Source organism: Ailuropoda melanoleuca, chromosome 4, assembly GCF_002007445.2.
Source record: "Ailuropoda melanoleuca isolate Jingjing chromosome 4, ASM200744v2, whole genome shotgun sequence".
NCBI classification, from domain to species: domain Eukaryota; kingdom Metazoa; phylum Chordata; class Mammalia; order Carnivora; family Ursidae; genus Ailuropoda; species Ailuropoda melanoleuca.
Window position 1 is genome coordinate 5,579,648 of NC_048221.1, and position 12,250 is coordinate 5,591,897.

The 12,250-nt window shown below is 51.1% G+C and overlaps 1 protein-coding gene across 15 annotated transcripts in view; it reads right to left on the reverse strand.

The window, feature by feature from the left end:
• The window catches only part of CCL25 (C-C motif chemokine ligand 25), a 34,983-nt gene extending 22,739 nt beyond the window's left edge, over positions 1-12,244 (reverse strand). For 9 of the 15 annotated variants that reach the window (XR_004624575.1, XR_004624583.1, XR_004624579.1 and 6 more), the window contains exons 1-2: positions 9,408-9,538; positions 6,861-6,986 (exon numbers count right to left, since the gene is read on the reverse strand). Coding sequence is in view for 1 of the 15 variants with exons in the window: in XM_019802482.2 (XP_019658041.2) it covers positions 9,408-9,498 (91 nt within the window). In the remaining 14 variants the exon portion in view is untranslated. The other 6 variants (XR_004624581.1, XR_004624578.1, XM_019802482.2 and 3 more) reach the window with 5 other exon arrangements.
• Positions 12,245-12,250: the final 6 nt, after the last annotated feature.

A 12,250-nucleotide genomic window follows, 5' to 3' on the forward strand; every position in this document is an offset into this window, starting at 1 on the left:
TGCTTTATCTCGGTGTTCTCAGCTTGAGAACATCTGGTCCACCCAAGGCCTGACCCCCAGCCTTCATACACTGAGTCCTCAGCATCTAGTGGGAGAGACACGGGCCCGTGGTACAGCTCAGCTCGTGCCCTAAGAGAGGCAGAGGCCAGCCCGACGGCCCAGTGCCGCCCACACCCCGACCTGGGCTCCAGAGTGAACTGTCCTGAGCTCCTTGCAGCCGCGGTAACAAATTACCTCAAGCACAGCGGCTTAAAACAGCACAGATTTTTGATCTTTCGGTTCTGGAGGGCAGAAGTCCTAAAATCATGCTATTGGCCAGGCCAAGATCCCTCCAGAGGCCCTGTGGGCCATCTGTGTCTTCACCCCCTCCAGCTCCCAGGGTGGCTGGCGCTCCCTGGCGCGCGGCCTTCCTCCTCCTGCAAAGCCAGCAGTGGAGCATCTTCCAGTCTGGTTCTGCACCCCGCTTCTGTTGTCTCTTCCCTTCTCTGGCTCTGACCCTCCTGTCTCCCTGTCCTAAGGACCCTTGTGATGACGTTGGGCCACCGGGATCACCCAGGATCATCTTCCATCTCCAGAGCTGTGACTTAACCACATCTGCCAAGTCCCTCCCGCTATAGAAGCTGACATAGTCTCAGGTTCTGGTGATAAGGACATGGACACTGGGTGGGGGGGAGGCATTATTTTGCCTGCCACAGCACCCACAGAACACTTCTTGGGGGAAGTGATATGTGGACCCAGTTCTGGAAACCAGTGGGTGGGGATGGGGGTGGGGGAGAATTCCAGGCCCACGGAACAGGGTACATCAAACAGCAGGCTCCCTGAATACCTGACCTGGATGTGGTCTGAAGGCCCTTAACACCAGCCCAAGAACCCAGGCAAAGGAATCCCCTTTCCAGGCTTGGTTCTGTCAGGTGGGGGATTCTCACCTGGGCCAATTTTGCCCCCCAGCGGACACCTGGCAATAACTGGTTGTCACAGCAGGGGCGGAGGGATGGCTAGAGAGGCTACTAAACGTCCTACCCTCCTCCCCCATGAAGAATCCTCCACCCCACAGGTCAGTGGGCTCAAGAGTGAGAAGCCCCGCTTCCAGCATAGCTACTAACAGCTGCTTCCTGGCCCTGTCTCTCCAAACCTGCAGGGACTCCCCCACATCCCCTTGGAGGGTGTCTGCTCAGTTTCACCCAGTCCTTTCTTGGGAAAAGCAGCTTTCAGTTCCTCCTGACCCTCGACCTGCCCTGGGTGCACTTGGGTGGGTTGAACACTCCTCACTGGGGAATGCAAAGGCCCAGGAAGATGGCTGGAAAAGCAGCCCTGTTTTCTCCTCACCCCACCCCACCCTGCCCTGCCCCACCCCGCCCCACCCCACGATGACCACTCTGGACTCTGGGTCCCTGCACGGGGAAGATGAGGCAGATGGTAGGCTAAGGACACTGGTCAATGGGCGGGGACTAAGCTAGCTCACTCACAAAGCATGGGGCAGCAGGGGATAGGACCCGTGACAGGAGGGGTGAGTTAGGGGCACCCCCCTCCAGCTCCTTGCTGCTGCTGCCCTGTGACAGCCATGTTGGCAATACCCCTAGCGTCGTCTGTGTGGTCACTGGGCTGGGGCAAGAGTGGAGTGCCCACCTTGCTCACCAGCCGTGAAATGGACCCCAGCGTTGGTGGCCTGATTCATTGGCGGGGGGGACAGGGGCAGGCCGTGCCAGAACGTGACAAACCTGGGCTGGGGGCTTAGGGGGGCTGGTCCTCCAGGGAAGGGCCTGCTTCTTGCTCCTTCGGCCAGCAAACCCCTGACGCCTACTGGCTGCCAGGCCCTGTGCTGGGCACGGGGGGTGATAAGACTCAGCCAGCCCCTCAGGGAGCCACAGCGACTGGGGAGAGCAGGGCTCGTGCTGGCAGCTGCTGGGGTCTCACTATGGTTCTCATCGCAGCACCAAGCTCATCTGTGGGAAGAGGCTGACTGCATTGCTGGGCGAAGGGACTGGCGATGTTGGCCAGGGGAAAGGAGGGAGGCGGGAGTCTAGGCAGAGCAAGGCCCCATGCAGGGGCACAGAGGGAAGGACGAAGGAGAGCGTGTGTCCAGTGGGGCTTCCCTTGGTGTGAGCCCAGCAAACCCCTTGCTGCTGGGGGTAGGAGGGCTGCTCTGGGAAGACGGCCAGTGCCCCCAGCTGCTCCTGGATCCCCTCGCCTGCTCCTGTGCCAGCTGTAGCTCATCTGTACAGACTCTGTGGACGTCCAGGGGGCCCCTCGCCAGGCTTGAGCCCCTGATGTATGGCTCTCCATCCTCCCACAGGGGCTCTAGGCCAGCCCCATCCACCACAGAATCTTGCCTCCTTAACTGCAGAGGCTGGGCAGTGCCCATGCGTGACAAGGTCCACCTGAGTGCCTCTGCCCACCCCTGCTGAAACCCAGCGGGCTTACCTAGGGGGACGGACTGAACTGTGTGACCCCTCCAAAATTCATGTGTCACAGCCCTAACCTGCAGGGCCTTGGGATGTGACTGTATTTGAAGGGAGGGCCTCTGAAGAGGTGATCAAGCTAAAATGAGGCCATTAGGGTGGGCCCTAATCCAATGACTGGTGTCCTTATAAAAAGGGGAAAATAGGACACAGATGCACACAGAAGGAAGACCGTGTGGGGACACAGGGAGAAGGTGGCCATCTGCAAGCCAAGGAGGGACGCCTCAGAAAGAATCAGCCCTGCCAACACCTTGATCTTGGGGTCCTTGCCTCCAGAACAAACCATGAAGAAGTACTTTTTTTTAATAATAAAATGATTTTACTTAAAATGTACCTTCATATACATATAATAATATCAAACATTTATTTAGGGGTGCCTGGCTGGCTCAGTCGGTGGAGTATGTGACTCTTGAGATCTTGGGGTTGTGGGTTTGAGCCCCACGTTGCATGTGGAGATTACTTAAAAATAAAATCTTTAAACAAACAAATAAGATAGGTTTATCTGATGCTCTCAATGTGAGAAAATAGATTTCTGTTGTTCCTAAACCACCCAGACTAGGCTGCTTTGTTACGGCAGCCAGAACAAACCAATCATCCAGGGTAGACCTCAGTAAGACAGTAGCATACCGGGTGCCTAGGGATGTGGGGAGGGAACGAAGATCAAGACAGACCCTTTCTCCATGGCCTTGGTTTCTCCCCTTTCCCATGTAGACCTAGTGCTCTAACTGCATACTGAGGATGTCCCCTTCCCTCCAAACTCAACCATCTTAAGCCACTGGGCCCTGGCTGAATGGGGCAGTAGAAATAACACCCTAGAGATGCCACTGTGAACCCATGACCCCCACCCCGCTGGGCTCTCCTTTTCCAGAGTGGTCTATGTAAACCTTCTCCTTGGGCCCCTCCTCTTCCCTAGACACCCCCCCACCTCTTATCTGCATCCTACTTAGTCTTTCCTCCTGTCCATCCCCTTGGGGCTGAGGCTGGGGCCTGCCTTGGTGCTGGCCTGCACCCTCCCTTCCCCACTCTCCCCCGCATTCTCCCAGCCTCAGGTGGAGGGCTGGACGACATGTAGGTGCGATTCTGTGCCCCACCCTGTTCTCTCACATGATGAGCTGTTTGCTCCCGTGGTCCCAACCCCTAGCCCCTCTCTGCCATCCTCTGGGAGTGTGTGACCTTGGGCCCACTTGATCCTTCTGTAAAATGGGGCTAACAGGCCCCAGCCCAGAAGCTTACAATGAGGACTGAACTGCAACCCCACATGAGGCACCTGCGTGGCTCAGTCAGTTACACGTCCAACTCTTGATCTCAGCTCAAATCGTGATCTCAGGGTTGTGAGTTCGAGTCCCACGTTGGACTCCATGCCGAGAGGGGAGCCCACTTAAAAAAATAATAATAAAAATTAAAAACTTTAAAAAAAGGAACTGCATACACACAGTGGTCAGCCTGGAGGCCGAGAGCCACTCTTATTCCATATGGTTGCAGGCCTCCTACCCATCTTTTCTAGTAGATGTGCAATTCATTAAAGCAGCCTCATCTCTGGGCATTTAGATCAGTGCCAAGCCGAAGGCAACTTGCTGGAGCCCGGAAGAAACATTCTCTGGCCGACAGCCCTTCCATGGGTGGCTCAGGGTAACTGTCAGTGCTATAGCCATGGGGACAGAGCGCGAACCTTTCCTGTGTGGCAGGGATCTTTCATGGGTGTCTTTCCAGCTTCACGTGGCTGCCACCCCTGAGGAAAGTCAGTGCTGGGGCCGGGGGCGGGGGCGGTTCTGGCAGGGCTGGAATGATCTACACCTTGACCAGCCCTTACCCTTGTGCCCCTTGGTAGACCCACTCTGAGGTTTGTTGACTCTCTCCCCCTGCAAACTGTCTGTTTCCGACCTTTGTTCCTTTGGCTCTTATCAATTTACGTGAGCTCTTAATAGACTGATAACACCTGGCTTATTCCTATCACACAACTTGCTCTCTTGCACACAGGCATGCCTGGGGCGCTCTGAGAAATGTGTGCTTTTGGATCTGTTTGGGAGCTGGGAGGTTTGAAGATTTTGTGATACGGAGAGCGTGGGTGTTGCGGGGGGCGGGGAGGGGGGAGGCGGCACAGGACCTGGTTAACGGAAACACCTGTCCTGGGTGCTCCTGCACCAGCACATCAGGGGCAGGTGGGAGGCACCTTGCATGCAGCCCACGGCATATAAGTGAGTCCCGGGCCTGCTTCCTGTGAATTGTTGGATGAAGAACGAGACTGGAGATGACTGTCTACCAATGACCGACAAGCATGAAGCCTCCACCTCATTTATAAAGAGTATTGGGGAAAACAGTCTGGTGGTTTCTCAAAACATTAAACACAGAGTTACCATAGGACCCTGCCATCCCACTCCTAGGTATCTACCCAAGAGAATGGAAAACACATGTTCGCATAAAAAATTGTCTGTGAACGTTCACAGCAGTGTTATTCACAATAGCCAAGAAGTGGGAAAAGCCCCCATGTCCACCATGTGGTGAATGGATAAAGAAAATGTGGTGTCGCCACACGGTGGAATTATTGCTCAGCTGTGAAGTACCAATCCACACTCCGGCATGGATGGACCTTGATGACAGGATGCTCAAACGCAAAAGGCCACATGTGATGTGACTCCATTTACATTAAGTGACCAGAACAGGCAAATCCACGGGGTCAGGAAATACGTTCGTGGTCGCCAGAGGCTGGGGAGTGACTGCTAACGGGCATGGGTTTCTTTCGTTCTGGGGTGAAGAAATGTTCTGGAATGAGACAGTGGTGATGTTTGCACAACTTTGCGAATATATGAGAAGTCCCTGAATTTTCACTTAAAAAAAAAAAAAAACTTTCAAAAAGCAGCACTGCAGAAAGCCCCACAACTACACAGGAAATACTTAGGAGCCAAGCAAGAAAGAGAACTTGTATGCCACGAAAAGGAAACATCAGAAATCTTAAAAACGAAAACTGGAAGTGATGGTGGCTACTACAGAGTTAGCATAGGACTGAGGGTGACCAAGTGAGAACACCTAGAAGTGAAAGTGATCGCTAGCGATAACCCTCCAGGACAACGGGGAAAGCCAGGCCACGCCATGACCCCCAGGGAACCAGAGCTGCAGGGCCTTTCCTAACCTTTGACCTCAAGAGAGATAAAACACTTGCCAGGAAGATACTGCAGTGGAATGGCTATGGGTCACTTGCAGAAAGATCATTCTGGAAAGCAAAATTTGCCCCGCTTGTCCAGGTCAGTGACCCACGTTATCTCAGGTGATGGCGTTCCAGGAACCGGAGTTTTAATAAGTGGATCAGGTGCCTGGGTGGCTCAGTCGGTAAAGTGGCTGACTCTTGATCTCAGCTCAGGTCTCGATCTCAGGGCTGTGAGTTCAAGCCCCGCGGAGCGGACTTAAAAAAAAAAAAAGGAAAAGCGGAGCCCTTCCTGCTCTCTGGGGTGTTAACCACGTTAGATGCTCTGCTCGGTGCCTGCTTTACGCGTGTCCCTGAGGTGGTGGTGCCACCTGCCTTTCACAAATAAGCAAACGGAGGCACAGGGACCTTATGAGCCCGGCGGTGCCTGAACGAAAGCCCTGCATTTCTGTGCCTCCTCCAAGGCCGGGTTCTTAGGGGCAGAAATGTGCAAACATAGGAACCAAGGTGACTCACACCTGGAAGGGGCCAATCCCCTTGGCACAAGGACATGACCTCCAAACTGTTGTTAACCTGAAAATACATGCTGTTGCCCAAGGAAAAATAAATAAAGCTTCCTGTTTCTTGACACAACTGACCTATTGGGCACTTGAGATGGAATCAGATTGCAGCTGTAAAGCTCGTTGAGTGCCAGAAGTTGAGTGCCAGAAGGCTCTTTGGGCTTGTCCAGGCCCGCCCGGCTTCTGTCCTCCCAACGAGCGTCTGCTTTCATGCCTCAGCTCTGTTTGGGAGCTGGTCGGGGAATGCTTGACAGTGAAACCCATTTCTGTGTCCCCAGAGTTGCCCCCACCTATGTTCGGAGCCCTGGAAATGGTTCAAATGTCACGGCTTCCCCCCACGTCACTGGGTCTCATGAATCAGGGCACCTCCCTTTCCACATTTGACTGGTCACCGACAAGTTTACTGAGCCCACCTCGTCAACATCTGGAATCCTCCTCTCCATACCCAGCCCCCCATCCTCTGCCCCAGGCTGCCCACCCTTGCCTCTGGTTTCCTTCTTTCATATAAATAAATAAATAAATATGCAAAGTCAGTCTCTCATCTTGGCTACAAAACAAATTCTTTTACATGCTTGTTGCCTACGACAGCTGTATTAGTTCTCTGTGGCCGCTGTGACAAATGACAGCCCCCTTGGTGGCCTAAAACAACGCACATTTATTCTCCTATGGCCCCGGAGGTCAGAAGTGTGAAAGCAGTCTTACCAGGCTAAAATTAAGGTGTCAGCTGGGCTGTGGCCCTTCTGGGAGTGCTGGGAAGAAAACTGTTTCTGGGCCTTCTCCAGCTTTCAGAGGCTGCCTGCATCCTGTGGCTCATGGTCCCTCCTCCACCTACAAAGCCAGCAACAGGATCATCGGCCTCTGCTCCCGTCATCACAGCTTCTCTGACTCCAATCTTCCTGCTCCCCTCTTACAAGAACCTTGTGATTACATGTCCCATGCGGATCATCCATGATAACCTCCCCCTCTTTGGTCCGTAACTTCATACCATCTGCAGAGTCCCCTCTGCCAGGTAAGGCCACACAGCTGTAGGTGCCAGGAGACGAGGTCATGGACATCTTGGAGGGGCTGCTATTCTGTCCACCCTAACAGGATTCACACACATTTTCTGAAACGGGCCTGACAGTAAATACTGTAGGCTTTGTGGACCATATGGTCTCTGTCACCAGGACTGGCTATGTAATTTTCAGGGCCTGATGCAAGATACAAATGAGGGGCCCCTTATTCCCCGATTATTATGAATTTCAAGATGGTGACAGAGGTGCAGCGCCCGGTGAGACTCCATAGCATGCATGGCCAGGAAGCGGGCCCTGCCTGAGCAATCCTCCGCCGCCGCCACTGTGGCTGGAAAGCCGCCACGGGCCATATGCAGATGACAGGTGACGCTGTGGCGTTATCAAACTTGATGGGACACCTAAACTGTAACTGTCTCAGGTCACAAGATGTTATTCTGCTTTTGCTTTTGCTTTTGTTTTTAAGTAGGCTCCACACCCAATGTGGGGTTTGAACTCAGGACCCTGAGATCAACAGTCAGGGCCTCCACCTACTGAGCCAGCCACAGGATCTTCTTTTGTTGTTCTTTCAACCACTTAAAAATGTAAACATCTGGACTGGATGCTTGGGTGGCTCGGCTGGTTAAGCGTCTGCCTTCGACTCAGGTCATGATCCCAGGGTCCTGGGATCGAGCCCCGCATCTGCTCCTCGCTCAGTGGGGAGCCTGCTTCTCCCTCTGCCTGCCGCTCCTCCTGCTTATGCTCTGACAAATAAATAAAATCTTTAAAAAAAAATGTAAACATCAAGGGCGCCTGGATGGCTCAGTCGGTTAAGCTTCTGTCTCTTGGCTCAGGTCATGATCTCAGGGTCGTGAGATCGAGCCCCAAGACGGGCTCCACACTGGACATAGAGCCTGTTTGGGATTCTCTCCCTCCCCCTCTGCCCCTCCCCACCCCCTCATGAGCTTGTGCTCTCTGTCAAGGAAAAAAAAAAAAAAAGAGTAAACCTCATTCTTACTCACAGGCTGTACAAAAACAGGCGTGGGCTGAATCGAGCTGTAATTTGCCGGCTCCTGGTCTATGTGATAAAATCCCAACATCTCTGCCTGACTCTCCAGGGCCCTTTGAAACTGAAGACAGACATCTCTCCAGTCCCACCTCACAATCTGCATCCAGTGCTCCTGATGGCTCCCGTTTCCTACCAGATCCCCTGGGACAAATCCGTGCCTGCACTGCTCCTTCAGGCCTGTCCGTCCAGAAGCCCCACTCCCACCTGCTCCCATTGTATTCTGGCTTGGACACTGCACTCTTTGAGAGGCGGTGCTCTGTGCTTATCCTTTGTCGCCCCGGCTGGATTTATGTGTCTTTGTGTCCCCCCCTCCCTCGGGAAGTGATGTGCTCAAGGGCGGGAATGCAGGCTAAGTCATCTTTCTGTCTCCTGACCTCACAGGCCCTCAGAGCTGGCACTTAGAGGGACAGCAAGAAGAACCTAGAATTTTGGTAGCTGGAGCATACTCAGATTCTGACCCCTAAGAACTAAAACTATGCTTCTTACCAAAAACAAAAACAAAGCAACCCCCCCCACCCCACCGCAAACCAAGAATTTCCTCTTTCAAATTCAGATGAAGAAAATAAAGATCTCTGAGACTAAACAGACCTGGGTTCCATTCCTTGTCCTTACTAGACAAGTGCCCTTGGACAAATCACCTCCCTTGCTCTTAAGACTGAGTCTCAATTCGCCATGGTCCACCAGGCCCTGTGTGACTTGCCCCTTCCAATCCCATGAGTCTCCTCTCCTGCCCCTGTCTCCACCACTGGACTTTTCTCAGTCCCTAAGTGTGACAGGCTCCTACCTGCCTCAGGGTATTGCAATCCCTGTTCTTTGCAATCCCTGTTCTTTCTGCCTGAAACATTCTGCACCCTCCCTTTGCCTGCTGACTTACCCTTCCTGCCTCAGCTGCAACCCCACTGACTTAGGAAGCCTTCCTGGCCACGCCAAAATGAGGCTCTCCTGCTACATGCTTTGCTGGCACTCTGAACTTCTGCAGATTGTAATTATTTTGTAATGATCATAATTGTGTGATTTCTGATCACTATGAACAAGAATCAGATTTAATAAGCACTTCACACCACACTCTGTTCCAAAGGTTCTCAGAGTGAGTGAGTTCATCTAATTTCCCCAGTGCCCTCATGAAGTATTATAATCACCCCCATTTCACAGATGGGGAAGGTGAAGCTCAGAGAGATTTACAAAACTTACCCAAGGTTGCACACCTCGTCAACGTTGGAGTTGTCCTCTTAAGCTCATCCCCACAGGTCGACTGTGACTTCCGTGAGGGCAGATGCCCCATCTGGCACGGTCATGTTGTATCCCCAGGGTGGAGCACCTGCACCGGGCACACTGGGGCTGATTAAAAACTACTGATGACATAAAAGAAACAACACCCCAGTAGCAATGGGCACTCTGAGTGCCCAGATCTTGCTTTCTAATACCACTCTCTAATAATTCTTTTATTAGGCGGGGAGAAATGGCTGATTCTAGGACTAGGGCAGGAAATACACGAGATGAGCCTGGAGCATCTTGTAATACCATAAAGTAAGGAAGTGCTTCCAAGAAAACAAACAAACCCCAAACCAAACATACTGATGGGAGTGTGTCAAAGGGTCCCAGGAGCCAACTAAAAGAGCTCCCAATGGCCAAAGCTGGAATAATCTGAACAAAGTAAAGTCGTCTTGGATTATAACCCAGAGTATGAAATAAATACCCAGTGGCCACACTGTTATAATTAAATGATGGATAAGCTAATAAAGCAGGGAGAGCAGAGAAATCTCCCACGCAGAATTCCACATAATTTACATAGACATCTCACATAAGGAAGGGAATGTACATCTTCACTCTTTAGGTGTGTGCTGCACATAATGATCTCCTTCCAAAGTATGCAATATAGAAGGGGGAGGCAAGTAACTTTATAGTGGAGAAATCTGACAAATGCTACCTCAGCCCAGATCAAGGTCAACAACAGGTATAGATAATGTTGGTAGTACGCACCCTTGACAGGAGGTGATGAGAGTCACACTTTACCTCTGGGGTTCTTCATCCCCCCAAACCCATCATCCCAGTCTTATCACAAGAAAAACACGAGACAAATTCCAACAGAGGGGCATTCTACAAAATACCTGATCATTTCTTCTCAAAACCGTCAAGGTCATCAAAAACAAGGAAAATCTGAGACTCCACCACAGCCAAGAGGAGCTTAAAGAAACAGGACAACTAAGTGAGTGGATCTTAAAAGTTCTCATCATGAAAACAAAAAATATTTATAATTATGGGTGGTCATGGTTGTTAATTAAACTTACTACACTAATTACCTTATAACACATACATATATCAAATCATTAGACTGTACATTGAAAACTAGCGTGTGTTACATGTCAATTATATCCCCCCAAAAAAGAAAAAAAAAAAGAAAGAGAGAGAGAGAGAGAGAGAACCAGGACAACTAAAAGTAATGTGGTATCCCGCATGGGATTCTGGAAGAGAAGAAGGACATTAAGTAAAAAAAAGGAAATCTAAATTATGAACTTTGGTTCATAATGTATCAATATTGATTCATTAATTATAACAAATGTATCATACTAATGAAAGATGTTACTAACAGGAGAAACTGGGTGTGCGGAAAATCCTAACTCTGTACTTCCTTCCAAGTATTTCTGTAAATCTCAAAATATAGACAAAGTCTATTAATGAGAACAACAACAAAGTACAGATGAATACATGGAGGACTTCATTCTTCACCATGGCAACGATTACAGCTCCCTTCTCAGAGCTACTGTGAGGATTACACAGGAGAATGCACATAAAGTATTTAGCACGAAGTACACTCTGGATTCAGAGCACTGGCCACCATTCTACTAAATCTATGTCATCCACTATGGGAGCCACGAGCTCTACGTGACTAAATTTAAATTATGTAAAAATTAAGTACATTAAAAATTCAGTTCTTCCACGGCACCAGCCACAAGTCAAGTGCCCAAAAGCCACATGGAGCGAGTGGCTACTAAATTAGACAGTGATGATAAAGAACATGCCCCTCATTGCCGAAAGTCCTACCAGACAAACATGGCATTAAACAACAAATGGCATAATTACTTGCTCAATTCCTTCTGCAAATGCCATCTTCTCAACCTTCCCCACCTCCCTCTTTCAAACTGCAACCTCCACATTCGCCATACCCTTTCTCCAATTTCCTTTTCTTCTTACCCCTTTCCACCACTTGATGTGAAATCCACTTGATGTCTGTCTCTTCTGCCTCCCCTCTGCGGGGTCCAAGGCAGTAGCCACGTGGTTGCTGAGCTCTTGAAATGTAGTCAGCCCAATCTGAGATGCACTGTGTAAGACATAGATTTCAGAGGAGGGGGTGCTAAGAATGTAAAAGATCTCATAATTCTTTATATTGATTACACGTAGAAATAACATTTTGGACATACTGAGTTAAATAAAACACATCACTAATAGTAACATCACTTGTTTCTTTTTAACTTTTCTTTCCTTTAACACAGCTCCTAGAAAATTTAAATTATGCGCCTAACATTTGTGGCTAACATTTTTGCCCGTTTGCTGCCCAATACAAGTGACTAGCATATAGTAGACGCTCAATAAAATTTTAATGACTGACTGCTAAGCTGCGCCTTCGGGTACCCGCTAGCTCCAACAGTCAACACTGATGTAAGGCACGCCACGTCTCATGCTCCACCTCCTCACCATACCAGATAAGGAAACTGAGGCCCGACGAGGTGACGTCAGCCACTTCCCAACAGCACGTAGCGCGGAAACGTCGGGGTCGGGATTCGAACCCGGGTCCCGTCCCCCCAGCCCTGGCGTGTTGACCATTCCTACCTGTCAGGAGGCGGCTGCGGCGGGAAAGACAGGCGCGAGGCATACAGCATGCGCTCGCCAAGGGGCGCGGTTCGTCGTTCACCGCCTTCAGCCGGCCTCCGTGGGCAAGGCCCCAGCCGGCCCCCTCCGCGGCCATCGCCGGCCACCCGCGTCTCCGCCGGCCGCCGAGCCCTTCGCAGGCGGCGCCGGCCGGAAGTCCCGCCTCC